Here is a 22,418-nt window from a genome sequence, read left to right as displayed (position 1 = left end):
GTGGTTTCTTGGTACAAATTTAGAGCTGTTTCACTTGAGAAAGAAATAATTTTGTGTTTACAAGTCAAGCTTTTAGACATTTTAAATGGAGAGAAAAGGGAATACAAAACAAAGAATATATGCGACTCAAATCCTTTTTCCGTTTACCTTTCCAACTTCCTTTTCCCTATCATTCCTCTGCCTTATTTTAATATTTGCCTGATGCTTAGGAGGAAGAGCTACTATTTTCAATCGGGCAAAGGACCTTGCATTCTAAGTACCCTGTTGGTTGGTGTTTACTTGTAGGTAGACGCGGAATATAAGGACAGCAGATGTGCTGGAGCAGCGTTTTCTGTTGAAAGGGTTTTTACGTATGTGCGATCGAGTCTCATACCTTGTGTTCTGTAGTCGTGGCGAACATGGAATTAGCAAATCCTGAACCACTGCTCTGCGGGAAGTACAGGGTTAGGTTCTCGTGAGCCTCTAGTTACAACATTTCTGTGAACTGATCAACACATAACCTTGTTTTATGTGCGTTTCTGTGTAAAGACACCTTATTTAATGTATACGTAGTTGCTCATCGACATCAAACTCACGGCCAGGGGTACTGTAACTCATGCCTTAACGAGGCGGAACTAACACATTTTCCCCCCCGAGGCAAGTCACAATTGTCTTGTGCCTAGGGACACTGGACAGAGCTTCAGCACTACACTCGGAGACCATTTTAAACAGCAAAAGCACCAGGAAAAAGCACAAAAATACAAAATATGGCTCTAAATAGACTGCGGAATGGGCACTTATTTACAGTATGAGAGCCGAAACAAGAAGGCAGAGCATTGCCCTGTTCAGCTTTAGTTAGGATGAGGCAAACAAGGGTACCCAACTTTTTTGCTCCCCTGCTCAAGCCCACAGATGACCATCAACAAATAAATGTTAGCAAGTAGGAGAAATCACAAATGCAGAATCCAGACAGAAGATGAAATGTATCTACTTTAGCAAGTATGCGTGCATCTTATTTCGGAACACTGCATGAGCATTTTAACATTTAGTTATTAGGCAATGAATTCTGCCAAATAAATAAACCAGCGGAAAAGTGAATCGATAACGATGAAGATAAATTAACAGTTAGATCATTACAAGGCAAGAATAGCAATAGTGGAAAATTCCGAAAAAACTATATAAATCCAGTTAGTGAAGTGTTCCTTGATGTAATGACAATGGACTGCAGGTCAAATGTACTATAAGAAAATAAGTCTTAGGTAACACATCGTCGTGTCTGCTATAGAGACACTGCTCATGGCCTGCCGGGGTGCTTAGAACTTAACGTGTTGTCCAATAACCAATGTCATGAAGTTTTGGTAGCATCTTTTGACTCTCTCATCACTAAATTCTTTTTTGCTGCGATGTTGGTTGTTCTAATGTCCTTGCCATTCATGTATGCTGTCTCATATTTAGTGTCCTTGTAAGCCATCCCAAGTCCCTTCTGGAACAAGGTATTCAGTAGATATACAGGTGGAGAAATACATAGATTAAGAAGGAAATTGATCTTGTTCCCTTTCATGATGTTTTCAGCAACTACAATTTAATTAATGACTTTTGGGTTGATCTTCAGTTAACTAGAATTTGGTTAATTTATTGCAACAGTCCACTTGCAAAGCAATGCATTTAAACTATGACTTGACTGAATCTAATATATCGTATCTAACATAATTTTAATGAAATAATTATTAGAGGACTGTGATATGTACAAAACAAGCATATGTGTCATATATATTGTCACTTAAATATATACATATTTATGTTGGGTAATTCTCAGACCAAGGGGACAAATATAACATATACTTCTCTCTAGAGAGAGCATGAAAATTGGATCATTTCCTTAAAATATGCCGACAATCTGGTAGACAAGATTATATACTGTGTTCAGTGCAGTTTAATAAAATATGTCTGTTTAAAGTGACAGCATGAAATTCATTAATTCATTATTGAGGCAAATGCTGGTCATTTAAGAAACACATTCTCTGACTCAGAATACTTATTTGTAGAAAATACATTAACAATAAATTCTTAACCAGCATTCCAAGACATCTTTTTCCACTACATAAAATATCATATAATACATAGAAAATCTAAAATCCTTGGAAAAATAACCAAATGATAAGACAATGAAAAAATATCTAATAGGGTTTAGGAAACTTAATAGGTATTTTCCAGGGACATTAGTTTTAGAATTTATCATCCGTATCATGGAGGGAGTATTCATTAATTTTATCCTGATTTTGATACTGTCTAAACAAGAAAAAAGCATGAAAATTATGGTTAAGCGCATCGATTTAGAAGGATGGTTATTTCCTACACAAGGAGACAAAACGAAGATTACAACAAAACTAAACTTTTAAATGCTATAAGAAATAAAGTTTTTAGTCCTAAATAGAGCAACAGAATTTTCGAAGCGACATATTAGAGTAAGATAATGAACAGTCATATTAAAATGTGTTAGGAATAATTGTAATGTCTATTGCCGCTCCATGCTTCTCCTGCGTTGGTGTGCAGACTGTCTGGTTCCCTGGCCCCAGAGATATTACCTGGCATAAAGTAAATGGTGGTTGTTAATGTGAGTTAAAGCTTCCCGTTAATATGGTTATAACATGAATCGGTAAAAGTGACATTTTCACTGTAACATTTAACACATAATCAGGCTTGTGTTTCTACAGTAAATGTACCTGATCATATAATGGAGATTAATGAGGAAGTACTTTTCCTGCTAAGCATTTCGATATGACACATAACATTTCAGGGGGATACCTAACGTTGAAAAGAGTGATGACCACAAAAAGATGAATTTTGTGGGCCCTGAGGCTTCGTAAGGAAAACATATAAATATTGCTTTGGGACATTTTGCAAAGTTGGGATCACACTGATAAGCTGACCACCTCCCTATAGTCCCTGGGTCTTACAAATGGCCCAGTGCAGGCCCTGAATCCGCAGCTGCGCTGGCTTTCGAGTAAATGGACTTCTGCACAGCCAAGCATACCTCTTAACTGAAAAAGCTTAATCGGAAATATTAATATAAGGTCGGTGAAGTGGCTGGTTTCTTGTTCAAAACGGTGATGTACAAGGATAGCTTTCAGGACCGATAACTCCTTTGGTTTTATCCCAGGTCAGATAATCTCCTTGGTTTCATGCCCATCAGTGAAAACCCATCACTTCTGACCTGTCATGTTTTTACGAAAACAAATGAAGGATCATTATCATAAGCAACGTGCAGGTTGAAAGTCATGCATGAAATACTTAGAAACAATTTATTCAAAGTAGGTATTTTTGACTTTAGCAGAAATTCGATATGTACGGATGGATGTGCATGTAAATGTGAGAATATAGAAAGAGAGCGCTTTTCTTGCAAAGCATTCCATGTGATTAATGTTTTAAATGCACTGAATTATGCAGCATACATTTAGGTGCTCATAGGTCTAGAGAGGCTCGCTCATACTTTGATTCGGGGGAGGTGGTTGCCGGCTCTTCTGCATTGTTTCTATTGCTGCTGCCGTAGCTGCTGCTGCCGCCACTGCTGGACTTGGTGTTGGTATTAATTCAGTGTAACTGAACAAGAATTAATTTGCCATTCATTGCACAAGATACACCAGGAGTTTTCTTAGAAACATGAGGATGGCGAGTAATTATCAGATATAAGTAACATATTTTAAGGAATTCTTATTCTAAATTTCAGGGATTTGGGCTAAATGAGCAGGGTATGAAAAGAATGAAAAGAATGAAATTAGAACTGCTTTAGCTTTGAATTCTGTGCCGTGAAAGACTGGGTGGACCATCCAGAGAGATCAAGGCTGGAACAACAGTGTAATGAGATGGGGCAGAGCTGTAATCACCTGCTTCCCGGACACACTCCTCTGGGATGAGCAATATGAGGGAGCCTGTGCCTTTCACATTTGCATTGTCAGCACTGAGCAGATGGTCTGGCATAAGTATCTGTTAAATATATTACACAGGTGACTATAGCTAGGAAACTACACTTTCCAAGTAGATGGGAGACTAATAGGGCTGTGCACCCAGTAGCTAGATGGGTAACACATTTAGCAAATAAGTGGGTGGCATTCAAGGCAAAAGAAGTAACCAGTTAGTGTGAAGAATGTAGAAGAGTAAATCACATTTACTTTTTAGCGGGATAGATCTTAGTAAAATAAAAGTACTGCAATCTGGCCTTGAAATATTGAGCTGGAGGGAAAGGCAGATATTAGCTGCTATCAGCATTTTTGTTTTCTACAGTATTTTTTACTGAACTCTGTCCTTCGTTTGGACATTCTGAAAACAAGCTAGTATGGTCGGGAATTGATCAAGGTTCATCAAATGAACGCTGTGTTAATTGTCTGGGATATAGCCGGTTATGTGTAGAATTTGTTTTAAAACCAAGGGAGTTATCAGCCCCGACTGGTCATCCTGACTGGCAATTAATTCAGTAAACATTTATTAAGGACTAATAATGCATCCTTTAAAATATTTGAAACGCACAGATGTTTTTACTTAGAGTTATTTGTGTTAAACCACGTAACAAATCTTACATTACCGGCTCAAATCATCAGACAGGTTTAAAGACTGAATCTTCAAACAGGAAACCACTTGGAGTCATGATCACTGAAATAGCTACCTCTGAGTGCTTTAATCTGCACATCCTAAATAACACATGCAAAATCTGAATTAATAAAGGAGGGTGGAGGGGAGATGGGGTAGGGGAGGAAGAAAGAAATGGAAGGAGAAAGAGAAGGAGAAAGAAAGATGAAATACGACCTGTTATATGATGTTTAAAGCTCATTTTGGTAGCTATAAGCCATGCCATGTGGTATGAGCAGGTATGTGTACAGATAACCACTTGTTCATAGGCGCCATTGTCCTGTCTGTTCAACTAATGCAAACGCTTGAGCTTCTAGCAGCTCACAGTCCCCTGAAGTCACCGCTTCACTGACCAGAGGGCCCTTTCTGATGATGCCACTTGCCAGACATCTGTGTAACCCAGAGAATAACACAGTGCAGGCTATAACATGTCCCTGATGGGAAGAAAAAGAAGCAGCGTTAAACCTGCTCTCACTAAGCTGGAAGTGCCCAGGCTGTGAGCCAGTTAGCGACAGTCAGAGTTTTCAGTAAAACTCTACGGTTCCACTTTTGCTAAGGTTAGATTTCACCTGTAGCTAACACAGTTTACATGGTTGAAAACCAAACTTATGAGTTAAAGAAGTACAAAAAAGAAGAAATTCATGGTCCGTAACGGTCCCATAAGAAGTCATGTCATCATGAATATTTTTCAAGACACGCATTAGTTTAGTCTTTGATCAAATATTTATGAAGTCCATGGGCTGTGCACCATGTGGCCGTGGATTGGGGAAATAAATATGCAGAGAAAGATCCTTGTCCTTTCTGTAGGTCACAGTATAATGAGGAAACATACAAATAACCTCAGTGTTGTCTGATAGTGGACTTTATAAATAATGCAATGGAGATCAGGAAAGAGTGCAAAAATGAGCCTTGGGAGAGCGAGTGAGTCTTTAAAGAGGAGGTAATATTTCAGCTGAGCCTCGAAGGGTGAGAACGCAGTCCCTAATAAATGGGACAAGAGAAAAAGATAGTCTCGTCCCAAAGGAGTGGCTCGTGCAAAGGCGTGGAGACGTGAGAAAATACAGTTTGTGTAGGGGTCTGTAAGTGATTCCGACGGCCAAAGAATAGGGCAAAAGTGCATAGGCAGCCATGAATCAAGAGGCACATGGTGAAAGTTTAGCATACTTTAAGGAATCTTTTGTTTATTTCATCTTTTTATGTGTCTTTTGGTACATTTGATGGATGATTTTGAGCCTATTTGAATTTAAGAAAGACCAACTCTGCTAGTGTCGAGAGTTTTACATTGAAGGGGCCCTACTTGAGGCCAAAGGTCAGTTCAGTGATGGTTACATATTCCAGGCGGGAGGTGGCGGGATCTGCAGTGTGGTACAGGGCATGCGGATAAAAAGGACAAGACGAGAACTAGTTATTTTCACAGCGGAGTAGTTATGAGATATTTAACAATTAAATGTGGAGTTGAGAATGTGGGGGGTGGTGTACGCAGGAGGAGGGAAGAGGGGCTCTCTATCTTATTCATTATTATGTGTACAGCACCAGCAAAAGGACCTTCCACATAGGAAGTACTATAGAATGATGATGAATTCAGTGTTTCTGGCTCGAGGTGGGAAATATCGGATTAAATTGCAATTTGGTAGTGTTGAATTTGAAGTTGCCTGAGGCATATCCACGTAAAGATATTTGTTAATGAAACACTCAGATCCCTAGATAAAAGAGATAGGTGAGAAAAACAACTTAGTGAACCTGGTTGATGGTGAAATATGTAGGATTTGAAGACTCAGTGAAGAATTGACTTCTAAGCTTGGTCATTAACAGGGCCCACTAGGGGGTAGGGAGGGCAGATATGGGTACAATACACCGATTTTTATGTTCGCTCCTTCTCCACTCACATTTCCTGTTTACTCAGGTAGTCAGAAAAACTTTTTTTTTTAAGTGAATTAAATCTCAGTAACCTTTGTAAAAAAGCTGTTGTTATGGGCTATTTATGAAAGGTAATAGATTAAGTCAAAATACACCTACTGAGTCATGGAGTACATACTATGAGTCACTGTACATTGTATATTATTTAAGCACCTTGAACAGAAGAAAATTTATTTACAAAACGGCTTTCAGAAACATGCAAAAATATTTAAAGATTGCATTAACGTTCTTCCTTGTGAAGCAGCTATCTATATACATTTGTAAAATGTATTCAGGAGGATGTCATCTAAAAATTACGAACAACACTTTTAGTCTCTGGTTATCATCTCCATTTGCAACAAAACATCTGTGAGTGTGTGTGTATGTATATACACATACTATATATCTTTGCACATACACATACGTGTATATTTATATGCATATTTGTATGCATATAGTTGTGTTCTACGTCTAATTGGTCAGCTTTTTGCACACATACATGCATACAATTAGTAAAATGTTTTGGTCTGAGACTTCTTTCTGCATAGTATTCATCATCAAGTAGCACTAACAAAATAAAAACTACTTAGTGTTTTGTAGTTCGTAAGCCATGTTTTTCACATTCTCTCACTGGAGTCTTTACCACACCTCTTTTGAGGCTGGGAGAGACATGCTTAGCACTGTACAGTTTCTATACATGAGAACGTTAAGGCTGAGAGAGTTATATACACAGCTAATTAGCACTAGAGCCGAGCCTTGGCCCCAGAATTCTGACCGCAGACCATGTTCTCCTTCTCACTGTTAGTCACTGTCTATTTAGGCCGATGCCAGACACTTCACTAGAATTCTTAGGGGCCATGTTAAATGACACGATATATAATATTAATTTGATGTTCACTCTGGGATTCTGTCCAACACATCCTGTCACTAGTTTTATAATTAGTTTAGAAGACGACAGAGTTATTGGGAAAACAAATACAAGTCAACGAGTCTGGATTCCATCTGCCGTATAGTTCCACGTGCAGTCGCCTCCATCTCTCCTCATCCTTCATCTGTTTCTCTTTGGCCTTTATGTTGAATTGATATCTCTGGCTTTTCCTGAAATGACATTCGACTAAATAACCTTTCTCTGTTTAGTATGCTAATTTGTTTCTATCGTACTTAGATATTGAGTTTTGAAAACTACATGAACTATTCATTTTATGGTAGCGTGTTAGATATTGTTCTTAAGAGCCCCTGAAGCCGGCGTTCTATGCATTAAAATATAGGCTCTTCGGAGTGCTAGCTGCAGTCCATGGGGCCTCAGAAGGTCTGCTGCAGCGAGTCTGCTCTCAAGGGTGGCAAAATATATGGAGGGCATCTTAGAGAGCTTGGAAGACAGAACAAAAGGAAAAGGGAGGATCTCATGGTGCCCGGAGTCCAGCCCGGTGAACTGACGGGTCCTCTAGGGCTCAAAAGGAAGTCAGTATCTGTTGAGTATCAGGGGTAAATAACCAAATACTAAACCCCCAAAAAACTCCGTCGTCATCCCTCCTCAGAGGTGGGCAGTGTTCCACTCTAGGGCCGTGTGTAGTTATTTTATATTTTAATTTTCTTGCCTTGTATTAAAAAGAAAAATGCAGGTGGGAGAATATGTGAATCCTCTTCTTAAGATAATAAGCATATGGACAATGCTGATTTCTAGAATAATGTTCTCAGGTTTTTCTTCTCCAGCGCTGCAGAGTTGCTCTGTAGTGTTGCTGTCTTCTTCAACCCTGCGATCTGCAAGACAGCAACAAACACTCTTCACGGTTTCCATTACTGCCGAGTTTCCAGCAGCCCTCTGACCTGTGCAGACCGATTCTGTCTGGCCTGCATCCAAACTCAGCTCTTTACTAATTTCCGTAAGAAGTCCAGTTACACCAAGCATTTTGCAACATTTAAAAACAAAATGAAACACAACAAAAAAAAAATCATGATTAAAGTTACGTGAGGCCGCGGTGGGTGCCATTCAGCCTTCCATTTACCATCTCTCATCTGATGGTCCGGATGAGCCCCGCCTGGTAGAGTTGAATGGCTTTTCCACTTCCTCCACGGAGCCTCCAGCTTCTGGTTTCTTCTGTTTTATTTGTGCTGAGGGGTTTAGTAATTATCTTTTATAACTCGAGTGTTTGTGAGGATGTCTCCATCTCACAAAGTTTATGAGACATTTCTTCTACATAGATAACATTAGAGAAAGTCTACTGAATATACTTATTTCCATTTCATTACAAAACAAACGTTTTTTTTTCGCTGCACGAAAAGCCTGCGTAACAGTATTATTATAGCCCAGTCTGTAGATTGGAGCTCCAAGTATTAGGTAAGATTTTATTAACGGCGGTAACTGTAAATTGCTTGCGGCATCTCACACACTGTACTCATCACCAGAGTATACTGTCAGTCAGTGCGATTGTAATGGAGATTTGATTTTGTAAAGAAAATAAGAATAAAATCATCTTAAAAGATGTTCTGGAGAAAACGGATGAAGTGGCAGTACAAAACACAATGCTGTCATTTACCGAAGCTGTTGTCATCATCTTTCTTTGAGCAACATATAATAATCAATGTTTCATGTGCTCTTTTCACGTTTACTCGGCTGTCTTGATTTTCATGTTTGACAAATGAAAAATATGGATAATTCTGATATGGAAATCTGATGGATTTGACTATAGAAAGCCTCAGGCAATGCGTTCTTGCTTTGCAAAGCCTGCTTCATTCCAGGACAGAAGAAGGAATGTCGAAGAAAAATGTAGGAGAATTAGAAGAGAGAAATAGGAGATGAGAATCTAGAATAAACAGCACATTTTATCCATTACAAGATGCATTTTTTTCACATTTTACCCTCAGAACTTAGAATACTTGGTACGATCGATGACATCTTTAAATCTCCATCTACACGTTTCTTCTTCTTTTGTGGTAGAATAAGTGATTCTGGTCCCCGTGGTTATTGAGCTTGTACCATTGGAGACATTGAAGCCTAAGCGGGTCTTTGATATGGAAAGTCGTAGGGAGCCATCCACAATTTTGAACTAGAGAGCAATGAAGTCATCGTGTTGTGGTAAGATGCCTATGCCAATCACATAGTACTGTGTGTTTGAGGTGTTAAGGGAGGAGGGTCAGTTAAGAGTCTGCGTGTTTTTTGTAAAGTATAAATTGCTATGCTGTGAACGTATGTGAGAAATAATGCGATCCTGATTCAGGGCTGTAATGGGCAAAGTGGAGACAAAATGACAGATGGAGGTGCCAGGCTATTAAGGTGGGACATTGGGAATTGGCAGTTGATTGGGGATGGGGATGGAAGGAGGGCAAGGAGGGATCTGAAACAAACACTCAAAAATTCAGTAGCTATAAATTCATTCATGCTTTGCCTTACTGATGGTTGGATTTTTCATATGGGGGCCGGGGAGGGGGATGCAAGAATCCAAGCCTTTTCAGATCATTCATCTCTTACGGAAGGAGACGGGGCGGGGGCAGCATGGCGCCAGTAAAACGGGTTGAATACAGACCCCGTTAGTGGCGAGATCTAGATTCAAGTCTGTGACGTTACTGCATAAAACCGGTCAAGGTCCTAAATCCCGTTAGATCATAGTTTTCTAGAGTGTAATATTAGGCCAGTAACGCCCACCACAGAAGTTCGTTAGGAGAATTGAAGTCCCCTTTTCCATGGTTGTCTGGCAGATAATTACACTCTATAAATATTAGCTCTCACTATTAGCTGTTTAAATAAGAGAGCAAGAGAACAATATGTGAAGCAGGGTGGATGAAAGTCGGGATTACAAATACACGGCAAAGAAGTGTAAGATCACGGAAAGGAATAGACGAGCTACATTTTTTAATGAGAGCGATGGGATTTGAGTTAGATTGGACCGAGCCTGCAGGAAAATTTTGTCATAACTTCCTCATGATTGAAATGGCCCCATGTCAGGTTGTATTGCAGTCCAGAATCAACTCTACTAATTGTTTTATGTCTGACATGTGACAACGTGTGCCTGTTCTGTTATGGGAATCTTTTCTTATTGAATCACAAGTGATGTAAAAGAAAGGGGATTCAGTTGGCACTCTTTTTATTATTTACTTTATTTTTTTCTCCGCCTTGGGTCCACAGTAAGGGAAGTTTTAGTTAATAGAAGCAGCCTAGAAAAGAAGGTAGGGAATCACCCACCCCAAACGATGCCCTCCAGGAATGTTTCTGTGTGTTCATACCCCTGGGAACCAGGAAATCATTCTCTGCCCAGTATCGCTGTGAGGAGTTTGGGGTAGTTCAGATGTAAATAGGATAATACATCTAAGCCATGTATGTATAACGCGACAGATTAAAATACAGGGAAAACGTATAACGCTGTAAATCTCAGGGAAAGAGAGGACAGATGCGTTTTCTTAGTGTGTGTGTTTGTGATACTAATGAATGTGTGTATAAGATAAGAATCAGATAAATTATAGGTAAGTACTGTTAATAATATTTCCTTTTAAATAAGTGACCTTGTCCCGACAGTTGTGTTTAGGTAGCTCGTTATTTTGCTGTACCCTTTAAAGATTCCTCGTGTATGTTCTTGACATATATTTTAAAATCAAATGCTAATTACTTCTTCTGAATTATTTAACCAAATTACTAGCTGCTATACATAGGGAAAAAAGGTCTTCACTCCCAAGTGCCTTGAGAAAATTGTCTGAATGCCTTTTTTTCACAAGCTTTACAAAACAGGACATTTCGAAATTATAGAAAAGAATCTTACAAAATGAACCTGTGGGGTTTTCTGAGTTGGTGATCGTCTGGACATATTCTGCAGTGCCCCTGACTTTCGCAAGGTGACGTAACCATACGGTCGCTATGTGAGATTTTATAAAATGGTTTAACCTGAGGCATTATCATCCACCCAAAACTCAGCTCCCAATGTCTCGTGCCGTTCCTGGAATGGCCAGTACATATCAGGAGTCTGGATGGAGGATGACAGTTCACCCGTGTTTCTTTGGAGGGGATACATAGAGAATTGTCGGGATAAAAGGAGCCTTGAAGACCCCCCCAGTCCGATGAACAAACTGAAATCCGAGAAGGTACCCAACATGAAGGCAGCATCTCGGCACTCGACCCAGCCCGCCCCCAGTTCTTGTCCTACTTCACATTGCTTATTACAGAGGTGAATTGGTTCCAACATTATTCTGAGTCACTTTAGCGATTGCGATTGTGCTGCCAGAAAGCTTGTTTTATTCATCTTGCATCTCAGTTCGCGGATTAATGGAGAGCACAGTGCTAATATCTGATGCTCATCGGAGAAGGGACAGAGAGTCATTCTATGAAATAAATGTGGCGTTTAAGGGAAAACAACTCAGAGAACTTACTGCATTTTTCAAGTTAGACGGAATTTCATCAGTCGAAAAGCCAGACGGAACTTCGCAGAGCCCCGTCTCACGCAGCGGCGTTTGTCACCCTCCCTCACCCGTGTGTCCGCACCGCGTGCGGCCGCCTCTCTCCAGCTGGTGCCGGTGGCATCTTTTTTTGATACCAGACCGGCCTGTACCGCCAAGTCTTTTACGCACCAGTCCAGGCCAGTCTCTCCCACGAAAACCGAAGACACCTTTCCAGAGTTTGCAGCTCGCGAGCTGTTGGAGGATGTCTCCCCTGTGTCACCGAGTCGTCGACTTTGCTCCGTGGTTGCCCATCCCTTCCACGTCACGCCTCCTTTTCCTTTCATCGCGTTACACGTCATATCACCTTTGGCTTTGGGAGCTTTTATCCTTAGGGCACCGGGCTCTGATGGAGCTCAGTGGGAGGACGACGAGACAGGAGAGCAGGACGCTGAAGTCACCGGGGTGGCAGTGGGCGCCACACGGGCTCAGGAGGGACTTTGCGTTTCCTCATTTCTTTCAAATATTTTGCTTCAGAGGGGGAAACGTGTGTTGTCCTTATTTCTCACACCTGCGGTATTTTAGATGAGACAGTTCCATATCCCACAGAGGCCCCGGCATGTGAAATGGGTTTTTATTTTCATTTAGGAAGCTTTTGTGTTTATTGAATTTATGCCAGACGTTTTTTTTGAGGTATGTTTTTAAAATCTGTATCTTTGTAGCAAATGATTGCCTAAGCTCTGCAGACATGCTTCTTTTTTTTTCTTTTTCTTTTTTCTTTTTTATCTAGTTAATAAGCCTTTTTTCTCCTCTGCCTTTAAAATGGAAGGACATTTCCCTCAGCTTCTCTTGTAATTCCTTTTCTCCCTTTAGGCCAGCAGTTCTTACATTGGGTGCATAATAGTATGACCTGAAGCACTTTTAAGAATAAAAAAGCCTGGGCCCATGGACACATATTCTGTTTGAAATATTTCGTAGTAGGTGAGGGCATCATACCACTTGAGAGAATATTAGACGCTCGCTCTGGGCGTGGAAAATGGGGCAGGAGTGGGTCTGTGTAGAGAAACGCATACAGATTTGGCCCCCGGGCTCCCTGAGTGAAGGCCATTTTGTTTCTTTCTCTTCCCAGATGAAAAACAACACAGTGAAGCCCTTTCCCTCTTGCGATTGGTTCCTTTACCATGTGAAGTTTCTAGAAATTAAAGCATTTGGGAGCATGGAAAAAAAGAAAGAGTATGTCAGGTGTAGACTGAAAAAACCGCATGGCACTCCGCCCAGGGTTATGTGTTGTATGAATGTTGCCACCCTGCGGCTCTTCCTCAGCTGCTGCTGCTTTCGATCTGCAAAATCTCTCACCAAGTTATGTAAATGTGTCCCTTACTGTCCTGTGCCTCTGCAGGAGACATCCGGGTATGCATGAGGACAGATGTGCAGAGAAAGCCAAGCTCTGCCACTCATTACTTATTGAGTTAGTTAACGTGTGTGTGTGTTTTGCAGGTCAAGTTCACAGGAAACAGGCTCCAAGACAGGGATTTGCCTGTAGGGAATTTGTCAGAGTGCCAGTTCTTGGAATCAACACTTGGAAAGGCGGGGGGACTGGGCAGGGAAGGAGCTGAACTCCAGTGCAGTTGCAACCTAGACCTTGGCCAGCCTTTGGGGAGCTGTGGCCTCAGAAGCCTCTTTGGAGCTATTTTGAATTAGGGGAGAGGGAGGAGCTTTAAAGCCCCCCATCAGCTTGTCATCGGATGTGGGACAGCCCAGAAAGAAGTATTACCTTTGGCTAAATGGCTCTATTTGCCATTTTACCAATTCGCCAAGTGTTGAAGTTCTCTCACCCAAATGTAGATTCCAAAATTATATTTTTATGGTTTTAATTATTATTGTTTTTGAATGCAAAAGACAAGATGAAGCAATGCAGGGAATATTTCGCAGACTCACTACGCGCTTGCCCAGTGCGATGTTTCCTTGGGTTTCTTTTCTGCGGTTCCGTGGACAGAACATCTGTGCCAATCTCAAGGGCGAATCTCAAGGGCGGCCTCTGCGAATCGCCCAGTGCCTCCTGGTGGGGGGTGGCGTCCAGTGCCCCCTAATGTTTCTAGGCAGTAATTAGTTTAAAACACTTTTCCTGTTAGTTCCTAATTACTGCCTAGAAACATTCGAAAGAGCTTTCATGTAGGGTTTTATCTGCTGACCCAGGGCCTCTCAGCTGACCTGTGGTGAGTGACCAAGCTTTTGGTGTTGTCGTTGTTTTAAGGACACAGGACATATTGTGTTATGACCTCTATGTTGACAAATGAAGTACTTAGATAAAAAAATTCAATCCCTATTCCTTCATTATTATTATTGGGCTCAGTTACCCATATAAATTACTCTGAGCAACGAGTAGGAAAGTTTCTGGGGCTTCTCTTAGTTTCCATACTTCACTGGACCTGGAGAGATGGCACAGGGTGGTCCTCGGGCGGTGCTTTGCGTAGCAGTGCTCTAGCGACGCATTTTGTGCTCAGTCTCCATTTCCAAAGCAAGATTAAAGTTATGGTCCTGAGAAAAACTCTTAACCTTTCCAGGGTTTTTTGTTTGTTTGTTTGTTTTAACTGCTTCCAGTTCACTCCTTAGAGTTTAGGACTGAGGGGTGAGGAGCTGCGCAGGAACCCCGAAGTAGAAAGCATGTCATGCTCATAGTGACACCCACCCCGGAGGGGTTTCTATCAGGGAAAATCTGGCTCTAGGCTGCTTATGTCCTTTGGCTGTGGCCCGGGGACAGCTGCCAGAGAGAGGACAAGGCGAGTGCTGTGGCGTTTTCTTTAGGGAAGTGCCGCAGCTGTACGGGACTGGAGATGCTTCTCTGACTTGTTGTCACTGAGTCCCCTGATGAAGAAAATGTGCCTCCTGATGGGAAGCTCTGAGTAACCACTCCAGAGGCACACGCGTGGGACCTTTTCCAACCCAAGCACGATCGCCGCCCCCAGCAAGGCAGATAATGCTGCAGAACCACTGTATGCGACTTCAAACGTATGGTTAGAAAGGTCCATTTTACAAAATACTTCCAAGCGCATTACTTCCTTTTATCCGCACTGAGCTTCAAGGCCAAGTGAACATTTACAGACGCTGGTCTATTACAGTTGGATAAAGTGGGATTTGGGAGTGGAAAAGGAGGCACACCGACCGAGCAGCTGGCCCGCTCTGCTACCAAGCGAACTGAGACGCCAGACTTAACGTTTATCACCGCGGAACTAGTGCGCACCTTTTTCTGAGAATAAAACCAACCTGCGCGGTCCCTCCTTTCTTTTTCTTCACTGTTTAAAAAAAAATAATAAGATTGAGATTTCCTTGGCAATTTTAACCTTTCCTAAGCACTCCCTGAGTTTTATCCCTTTCCTACGTTACTCTATGTGTAATAATAAATACCTATACTTAAACCATGCATCTTCATCAGAGAGGCTTCATGATCAATTGTGTTCCATTACCCTGGACCATAGTAATAATTATAAATTAGGACTACTTAAGGAAAAAAAAAATGACTCATGCCCTTGTTTTCATGCGTAATATTTCTTCGGCAGCTTGATAATTACATGGTATCCCGTGGCATGTGGAAAATATCTATTAAACAGCATAATGAGAAAAGAAAACTCGCACGTCCTGTGTATACTCAAGCGGTTTTATTTTCGCCAATTATTGTTTAAATCTGCCCTCCATTCTTATGATTTTAACCTTGTAAAAGTTTAGCGGGAGTAAATTCTGCATAGTTCTGACGCCCTATAATGTATTTTTAAACTTTAAAAACGGAGGAATCTATAAGAAGTAAACCCATGGTAAAAAAATTCAGTTTGGTAATCCTTTGCTAGTGTTCAGTACAAATCATTCTCAGATTTATTAACATGGTGCTCAAAAGAATATATGATATTTATTACTCAGCCAACATTACTCCGTGTTTGTACACAGCTGTGGTAGCAGTATTCACTTTTATTTAGATAATAATGTGTTTTGCATTTTTCTTATTCAAATGTTCACTACAAAGGAAAACTGAATGTAAAACTGAAGCTGTTTCCGTCTTCATCATACACAGGTCGGTGAAAATCACAGCTTTTTCTTTCATTTTTTTAGCGTCAGTGCTTTCATGATAGACTTGATCTGTTTCCCAATAGTTTCATCTTATGTCTAGATTTGTTCTTTTTCATGACACGAAAAACGTAGTATGTTTTCAAAGGCAAAAATGTTTAAAAGTACGATCCTGATATTATAGTCATTTATGAGTCACATTCTACCGTGTCAGCTGTAATAGTTGCCACAGTTGTTCAAGGGTAGAAATTTTTATCTCCAGGTTATAGATGAGGCTAAGGGTCAGAGAGTAAAGACCAGACTTCAGTAAGATCACGTGAGTAGAGTTTAAGATGTTCTTAGAAGGAAAGTTAATCAATATATTTAATTGATTTTTTTTTTAACCTCAGTCTTTGCTAAATTGAGGAATATTCTCCATTTTCGAGCTGCTTTTGTTTTTTTTTTAAGCAGATGGGTTGAAAATACTGGACTCAGTAGTTCATATCAGGCCCCAGTTGATAAAATACTTATAAGAAAATTGTCAGAAATGCAGTACAATGGTTTGTTTTTAGTTTTGGTCTTTACAATCTTAAATTAAAAAAAAAAATGATGGCTAAAAAACGAATCAAGTACATGGAGATTCTGCCATGAGAGGGCATCTGAGGATGTCTAAAACCCTCCGGGGAGGGGGGGTAGAGGGAGAGGGGAGGGAAGGAGTGAGAGTTGTGTGTGTGATCGCGTGTGTATGGCAGTGTGTGTGTGTGCATGTATGTGTGTGTGCCTGCATGTGTATGTGTGTGTGTGTTCATTCTGTGTAAGACATGTGCAGGTACAAACTGTGCTAGGGGTTGCAGTGGGCATATAAAATGTGGTATCTGTGCTCCATCTTGGCAATTCGAAGCACTGGGGAGAACTTACTAGAGATACAGGGTATTTTTTTGTTTTGTTTGTTTTCTTTTTGCCTAATGCTGTTAAAACTTAAAAGGAGAGAAACCGAAATAAAACAAGCGTGACTCTTACAAAGCGGATTATACATTGCTAAATTTAATACAACGGTTTGTTTATTGCAAATGTGAAGGACAGTGATAAAAAGAACCCAGCTCTTAAGGAGTTTATAGATTTAAGAAGGGTTTGGATATGAAAACAGTGAAACCAGATTTCCAAGAGAGAGCAGAATTAAATGCGTTCTGTCATAGAAATTCCAGCAACATGCCATGGAAGAAAGCAGGATTGTTAAGACTTCAGTAAAAGGGAAGTTGCATTAAGCCGAGTTGGATGTCAGTTGGTGGCCAGGATGATGAAAGATGTGTCTTGAAAAGGATGGAAATGCTCGCTGCACTCAGGCGGTGGCGAACAGTAGGCCTCTGGAGCAGAGAATGCACTCCGAGATGTAGAAAAGAGAGGCCAGGGAAATAGCAAACAGCCACGTGGAGACCCATGCTTAGAATTTGGGGTTAAATTCATCGACCAGGGGAAGCAATTAAATATATTTGACGACGGGTGTGATATAATTCAATGTATACTTTAGGGAGATGATTTCTGACGCTATGACAGCTTAGATGATGCGAGTTATTGGAGGTGGAGTATAACTGGGGGGGTTTGGAATAGTCCAAGTGAAAGCTTTTAGGGTTCCAAATCAGGATTATTGTTCAGATAGAGAGAATGAAAGGCAAAGGTTGGTATTTTAGTGATGATGGCATATATTCTATCAAGCAGGGAATGAGGGAGCCATAATGAACTGTTAAGCCTATTTCAGGGTGCCTGTAAAGTATGCTTTGCATTCGTGGCCTGTGTAGATTATGAACAATCCAACACAGTTTGATACGTTTTACATTGTTACCGTACACAGTGCTGACATAGTGACTTATGAGTCACATAATGATTGCATCTCCTTCCCTGCTCCTCCTTTCGCCTTATGAGCTAGACTCAGCTAAGGGATCTGTGCCCCTCACTGTTTGTGCTCATTTGCAATAACAATGATAATTATAATGATGACGATGACGTTTTAAATATTTACTTAGGAGTCACAACAAATATTTTGAAAAGGATTTAGAAACTCAGGTAGTAAAGGTGAGTTTTGTCCAACGATTAATGAATCTAAATTTTGTTGTTATTTAGATGAATCACGAGACGTTTACAAGGGCATATGCAAGTGAAGTAGACGTAGCATTGTGAGTCGTACTTTGCCCCAAGTAGAGTATGAGTATTTATTTGTTGTCGTATTATGTTCTTCGTTTATTTTTTATCAATTCTTTTATTATGTTGTGGGACCTTAGAATGTTTCGTTTGTTTGTTTGTTTGTTTGTTTTTCTGCCTGGCCAGAGATTTTCAGTGTAGAGAGTGGTATTTCTCCATTCCATAACAGTCACTCACAAAGAATGCGTGCGCGTGCGTGTGCGTGCAGGCTTGCGCCTGCGGAGACACACGTGCCCCCTTAAGAGGGCCTGTCGTTCAGTAAGTCTACACTTGCCAGGTTTTTCTTTGCCGAGCATACTTTTTCAGAACAGAACAGCAGTTTTTCACTAACAGCAAGGGTTTCACTCAGCCTGTTAAGACTGGCATAGTGCACATAGGCTCGCAGAGGAAATGTCTGAATGCATCCGATAATTATGTATCCACTTGAACATTGCAAAGTCGATCATCCACCTTTAACTGCAGATGCTTATTCTAACCTTGCAAGGACACTGAGCCTAGACTCAAAGCAATTTTCTGCTTTTGAGTTTTGGCAATGATTACGAGCCTAGTGATGGTCCAAGCTGGGAGAAAAGTGTCAGAGATGTAACTGTGGTACATCTCAAGGGCTCTTGAAACAGATATGTGTGCGTGTGTGTGGCGGGGGGGACGTAGAAGAGAAGGAGTCTGATCCTTGCATAATTGGAGATGCCGTGAAAACAGCTACCAGTTGACAGGAATTACTTCAATGAATCGTAAGGGTTGGTTCTACAAATGGGAGTCCCCAGTAAGATCTAGAGAGACAGCAAACCTCTAATTAAGAACACGACCTGTGCATTACTTGGGTATTTCTAGGTCATGAGATCACCCCTGCCAGTGGTCATGTGGCGACACTCCTAAGCCTTCGAGGCACAGATGAGGGCGAGGAGGGGTTAGGGGAGTGAAAAGTGTATGTGCTGGGGGTCCTCGAGGTGCTAGCAGCTGAAAAGCAACTGATTTTCCTCCATCATCTGCCTTTGTCTGAGGACTCAAGTTTTTTGCTGTGTCGTTGAGGGTGGTCGTGTTTGTCTCTGTTGCACGAGGCCAGGAAAGGACCCTTCCTGTAAGCTGTTAACCGTGCCGATGAGAACCACCAAAGCGCTGACTTTCTTTAAGATTTGGGGAGGGGTCAGGAGGGGGTGGGTTGCACATACTGCTCTTTCCCGGCCTTCTTTACAGCAGGTTGTGGTGTTCCCACCTCACAGGACAGCTGCTCCTCTCTCAGAGGGAGGACCCCGTGGTAGGACGCGGAGGCCGAGCTTCCACCAGCCTGCCTGGTTCACTATGCTGGCGCAGCCACGCAGAGCACCCAGCCTTGCTTTACTTCGGTTTCCTCATCTGTTTAGAGGGATTATAAGGTCAGCCATTAATGAGCGTGGAAGGAGTTTCTATGTAGAGAACAAATAACAAGACTCTAAACATGTGTTTTCATAGAATAAATCCAGACTTCTTTATGTACCTGGCACATAGGAAGCATGCAGTCATTCAAACTGAATCAATCTCTTTTTTTGTCGTCTTAAATTAAAGGGAGATATATATGCAATCATCCCCCTTAAATAATTTTCTTAATTATTTAAGAAAATTAAATAATTCACTACATTTCGAGAATATAACTTCACATGCTGTGGGTAAACATGCAGCACAGTGAGGCACTAGAAAATTCCACACCGGACAAATCTAAATTACAACCGTAGTAGAAATTTGTTTTTGTATTATTCAGTCCAGACTAAAAACTACAGAAACCCAGGGCTACATCAGGTATTTAAGTATTCCGAAGCAGAATATAAACACAGTGCAGCAGAAGAATCACTTCCAGAAATTAGTGCAAAAAGGGGCACCCTCACCAGCCCCCGCAAAAGGACGACACTGCCCCGGGCACCCACCTTCCAAAGCAGCTCTCCATGTTTTATATTTTTGGCACCTTGTCTTTTAAAGAATGCAAACGCAGTTCTGTAAGGCAGTGAAAAGCCTTGTTATTTGGTAAATTGTTTTTTTTTTTTCCCATTCATATTAATCGAAGTCCAGAACGATGGCAGTTACAGGGGATGAAAGATTTCTGAAATGACAGATGGAGTCCTGTATTTCTCAGGTTGTGAAGTTCAGGAAAATGTGTAATTATTTCTGAGTTTCCTCAGGTTCCTCTGTTTGACATAATGTGCTGACATATAGACGGGACAGCTCCAGATATGAAATGCAAATCAGGAGTCCTGCCCTGCCGCTGATGCGGGGGTTAATCATGCAAATCGAATGCAGTTCTTGGTATTTCAGGAAAGGTTTTTTTCGAAGTCTCAGGCACATATTGATTTAAAATTCTGACTTCAGAGAACAGTGTAATTTTTTTTTTTCAGCCCCAAATTTTTAGAATTGTAGAACAGGATTCAAGACCGATTTAGTGATGGACATTCATCCATCCATACTTGATAATCATGAAAAAGAGGGGGGGTGGGGGGAAGGGCACCCTTAAAGAATGCAGTGATTTCTAAGCATATTAAATACTACATTAGGTCTAAATTTGCAAATGTTCTATAGCGAGCCCCTTTGCTTGGAATAAGATCAAATCAACCAATTATACGTGTTTACTGAATGTCTACTCTGTTCAAAGAAGATGGCTAACCTGGCAAAGACAAACCAAATCAAAAAATAACACTACAACAAGTTCATAACTTTGGGAATGATATAAAATACCTTTGGAGAGGAGACTGTTTACAGGAAGAAATGAAATTGTCTTGCTCACCAGCACAAGCTGACACATTCTAATAGCCTTTCTGCTGTGCGCAGTAAGCATCAGCTTATCTTTCCAAGAACAATAAAATTTCATGTACCGCTGCGTGACATAAGAATTATTTTTACATATCTCTTTATCACTGACTCTCTTGTAAGTTAATCTCATCTCACATGAATTTTTCACCAGCTTCACTCTGATGTTGATAAAGGAGATGGTTCCATCAAATACATCTTGTCAGGCGAAGGGGCAAGTTCCATTTTCATTATTGATGAGAACACTGGGGACATTCATGCCACCAAGAGGCTGGATCGTGAGGAGCAGGCCTACTACACACTCCGAGCCCAGGCGCTGGACAGGCTCACCAACAAGCCTGTGGAGCCCGAATCTGAGTTCGTCATCAAGATTCAGGACATCAACGACAACGAGCCCAGATTCCTGGACGGCCCGTACACAGCCGGAGTTCCCGAGATGTCTCCTGTGGGTGAGTAAAGCACATACTGCCTTTGCAGCATCTGGTTCTAGGGGGGTTATATTTAAAATGAAAGCATCCTAAGTCCTGAAAAAAAACAAATAACATTTACGGAGCAATTGCTGACGGAAATGCTGGCAACCTGTTAGGTGCCAGTACGCAGATCCTTTTATTCAAACACATTACTTTATGGGAAGTCGGGATGTTGTTCCTTTTACACAGCTGTCTCAATGCTTTCAAGAAATTACTTAGGTCTTACATTCCCTTCGCGATTTAATTTTTTTTAATGATTAAAATGATGCCTAAGAAGTTCAAAAAGACAATCCTTCCAGACACAGCCAGGGATGATCTACTCTTCTTTCTCCTGATCGTAGGATAACAATGCACTATTCTAAGCATCTCTCTGCGGCCAAGGTATGAGGCAGGTCCTCAGTGGCTTAGCCCGGCTGTCATTCGGATCCGTCGGTTTATTTGCTGTAGAGTATTCTTGAAACCACAAATCTCCATCCACATGCCACCACTAATCTTTTAAAACATTTCTCCAGAAACTAAAATGCGTAGAAATTTATACTGAATTTATAATAATGGTAAAGCGATCCTCAGTTTGAGAGAGAAAAGAATGATGAAAGCTGTTTTGCTCACAAGCCCTTCGTCATTGCCCCGTAAATGGAAAAACAGAAAGTAAAGTGCTTCTAGTATATACTTTATCTACATTAAATAATATTAAAGTCTGCTTTAAATTCCATATATTCAGGTAGCTTTGGAGTAGTTTTCAGCCAGTATGTAATTTAAGTTTGGACGTTCTTATAAAACAATAAAACATTACAGGGCTGGAATAGAGACCCGGTGATTTATGTGTTTATTTACTGTTGTTTTCAGTATCGAAGGAAGACGTTTATTTAAAAATAATTGAACTGACATTTTAACCCTTAAATGTTTACCCAGTGTGATTTGCTTTAAATAAAGATCATTTCATTTATTCCAGCATTTAGTCAACACCTCTTCTGTGCAGAGATGTAGATTGTGTGCGCCCTTTTGGGGAATCACAGTGTCGTGACCCCAGATTTCTGTCTCTTCCACATGGGGGAGGGAAAATTATCTGGGGCACCATGGCCCTTG

At 40.9% G+C, this 22,418-nt stretch overlaps 1 protein-coding gene across 2 annotated transcripts in view; it reads left to right on the top strand.

Moving 5' to 3' along the window:
- CDH7 (cadherin 7) overlaps nucleotides 1-22,418 on the top strand; it is a 120,993-nt gene that overhangs the window by 27,114 nt on the left and 71,461 nt on the right. For both annotated transcript variants that reach the window (XM_039839981.1, XM_039839972.1), the window contains exon 3: nucleotides 21,017-21,311. In XM_039839981.1, coding sequence (XP_039695915.1) covers nucleotides 21,017-21,311 — 295 coding nt within the window. The remainder of the gene's footprint in view (nucleotides 1-21,016; nucleotides 21,312-22,418) is intronic.

Source organism: Pteropus medius, unplaced genomic scaffold, assembly GCF_902729225.1.
Source record: "Pteropus medius unplaced genomic scaffold, Ma_sr-lr_union100, whole genome shotgun sequence".
Lineage (NCBI taxonomy): Eukaryota > Metazoa > Chordata > Mammalia > Chiroptera > Pteropodidae > Pteropus > Pteropus medius.
This window is presented reverse-complemented; position numbering and strand designations above follow the sequence as displayed.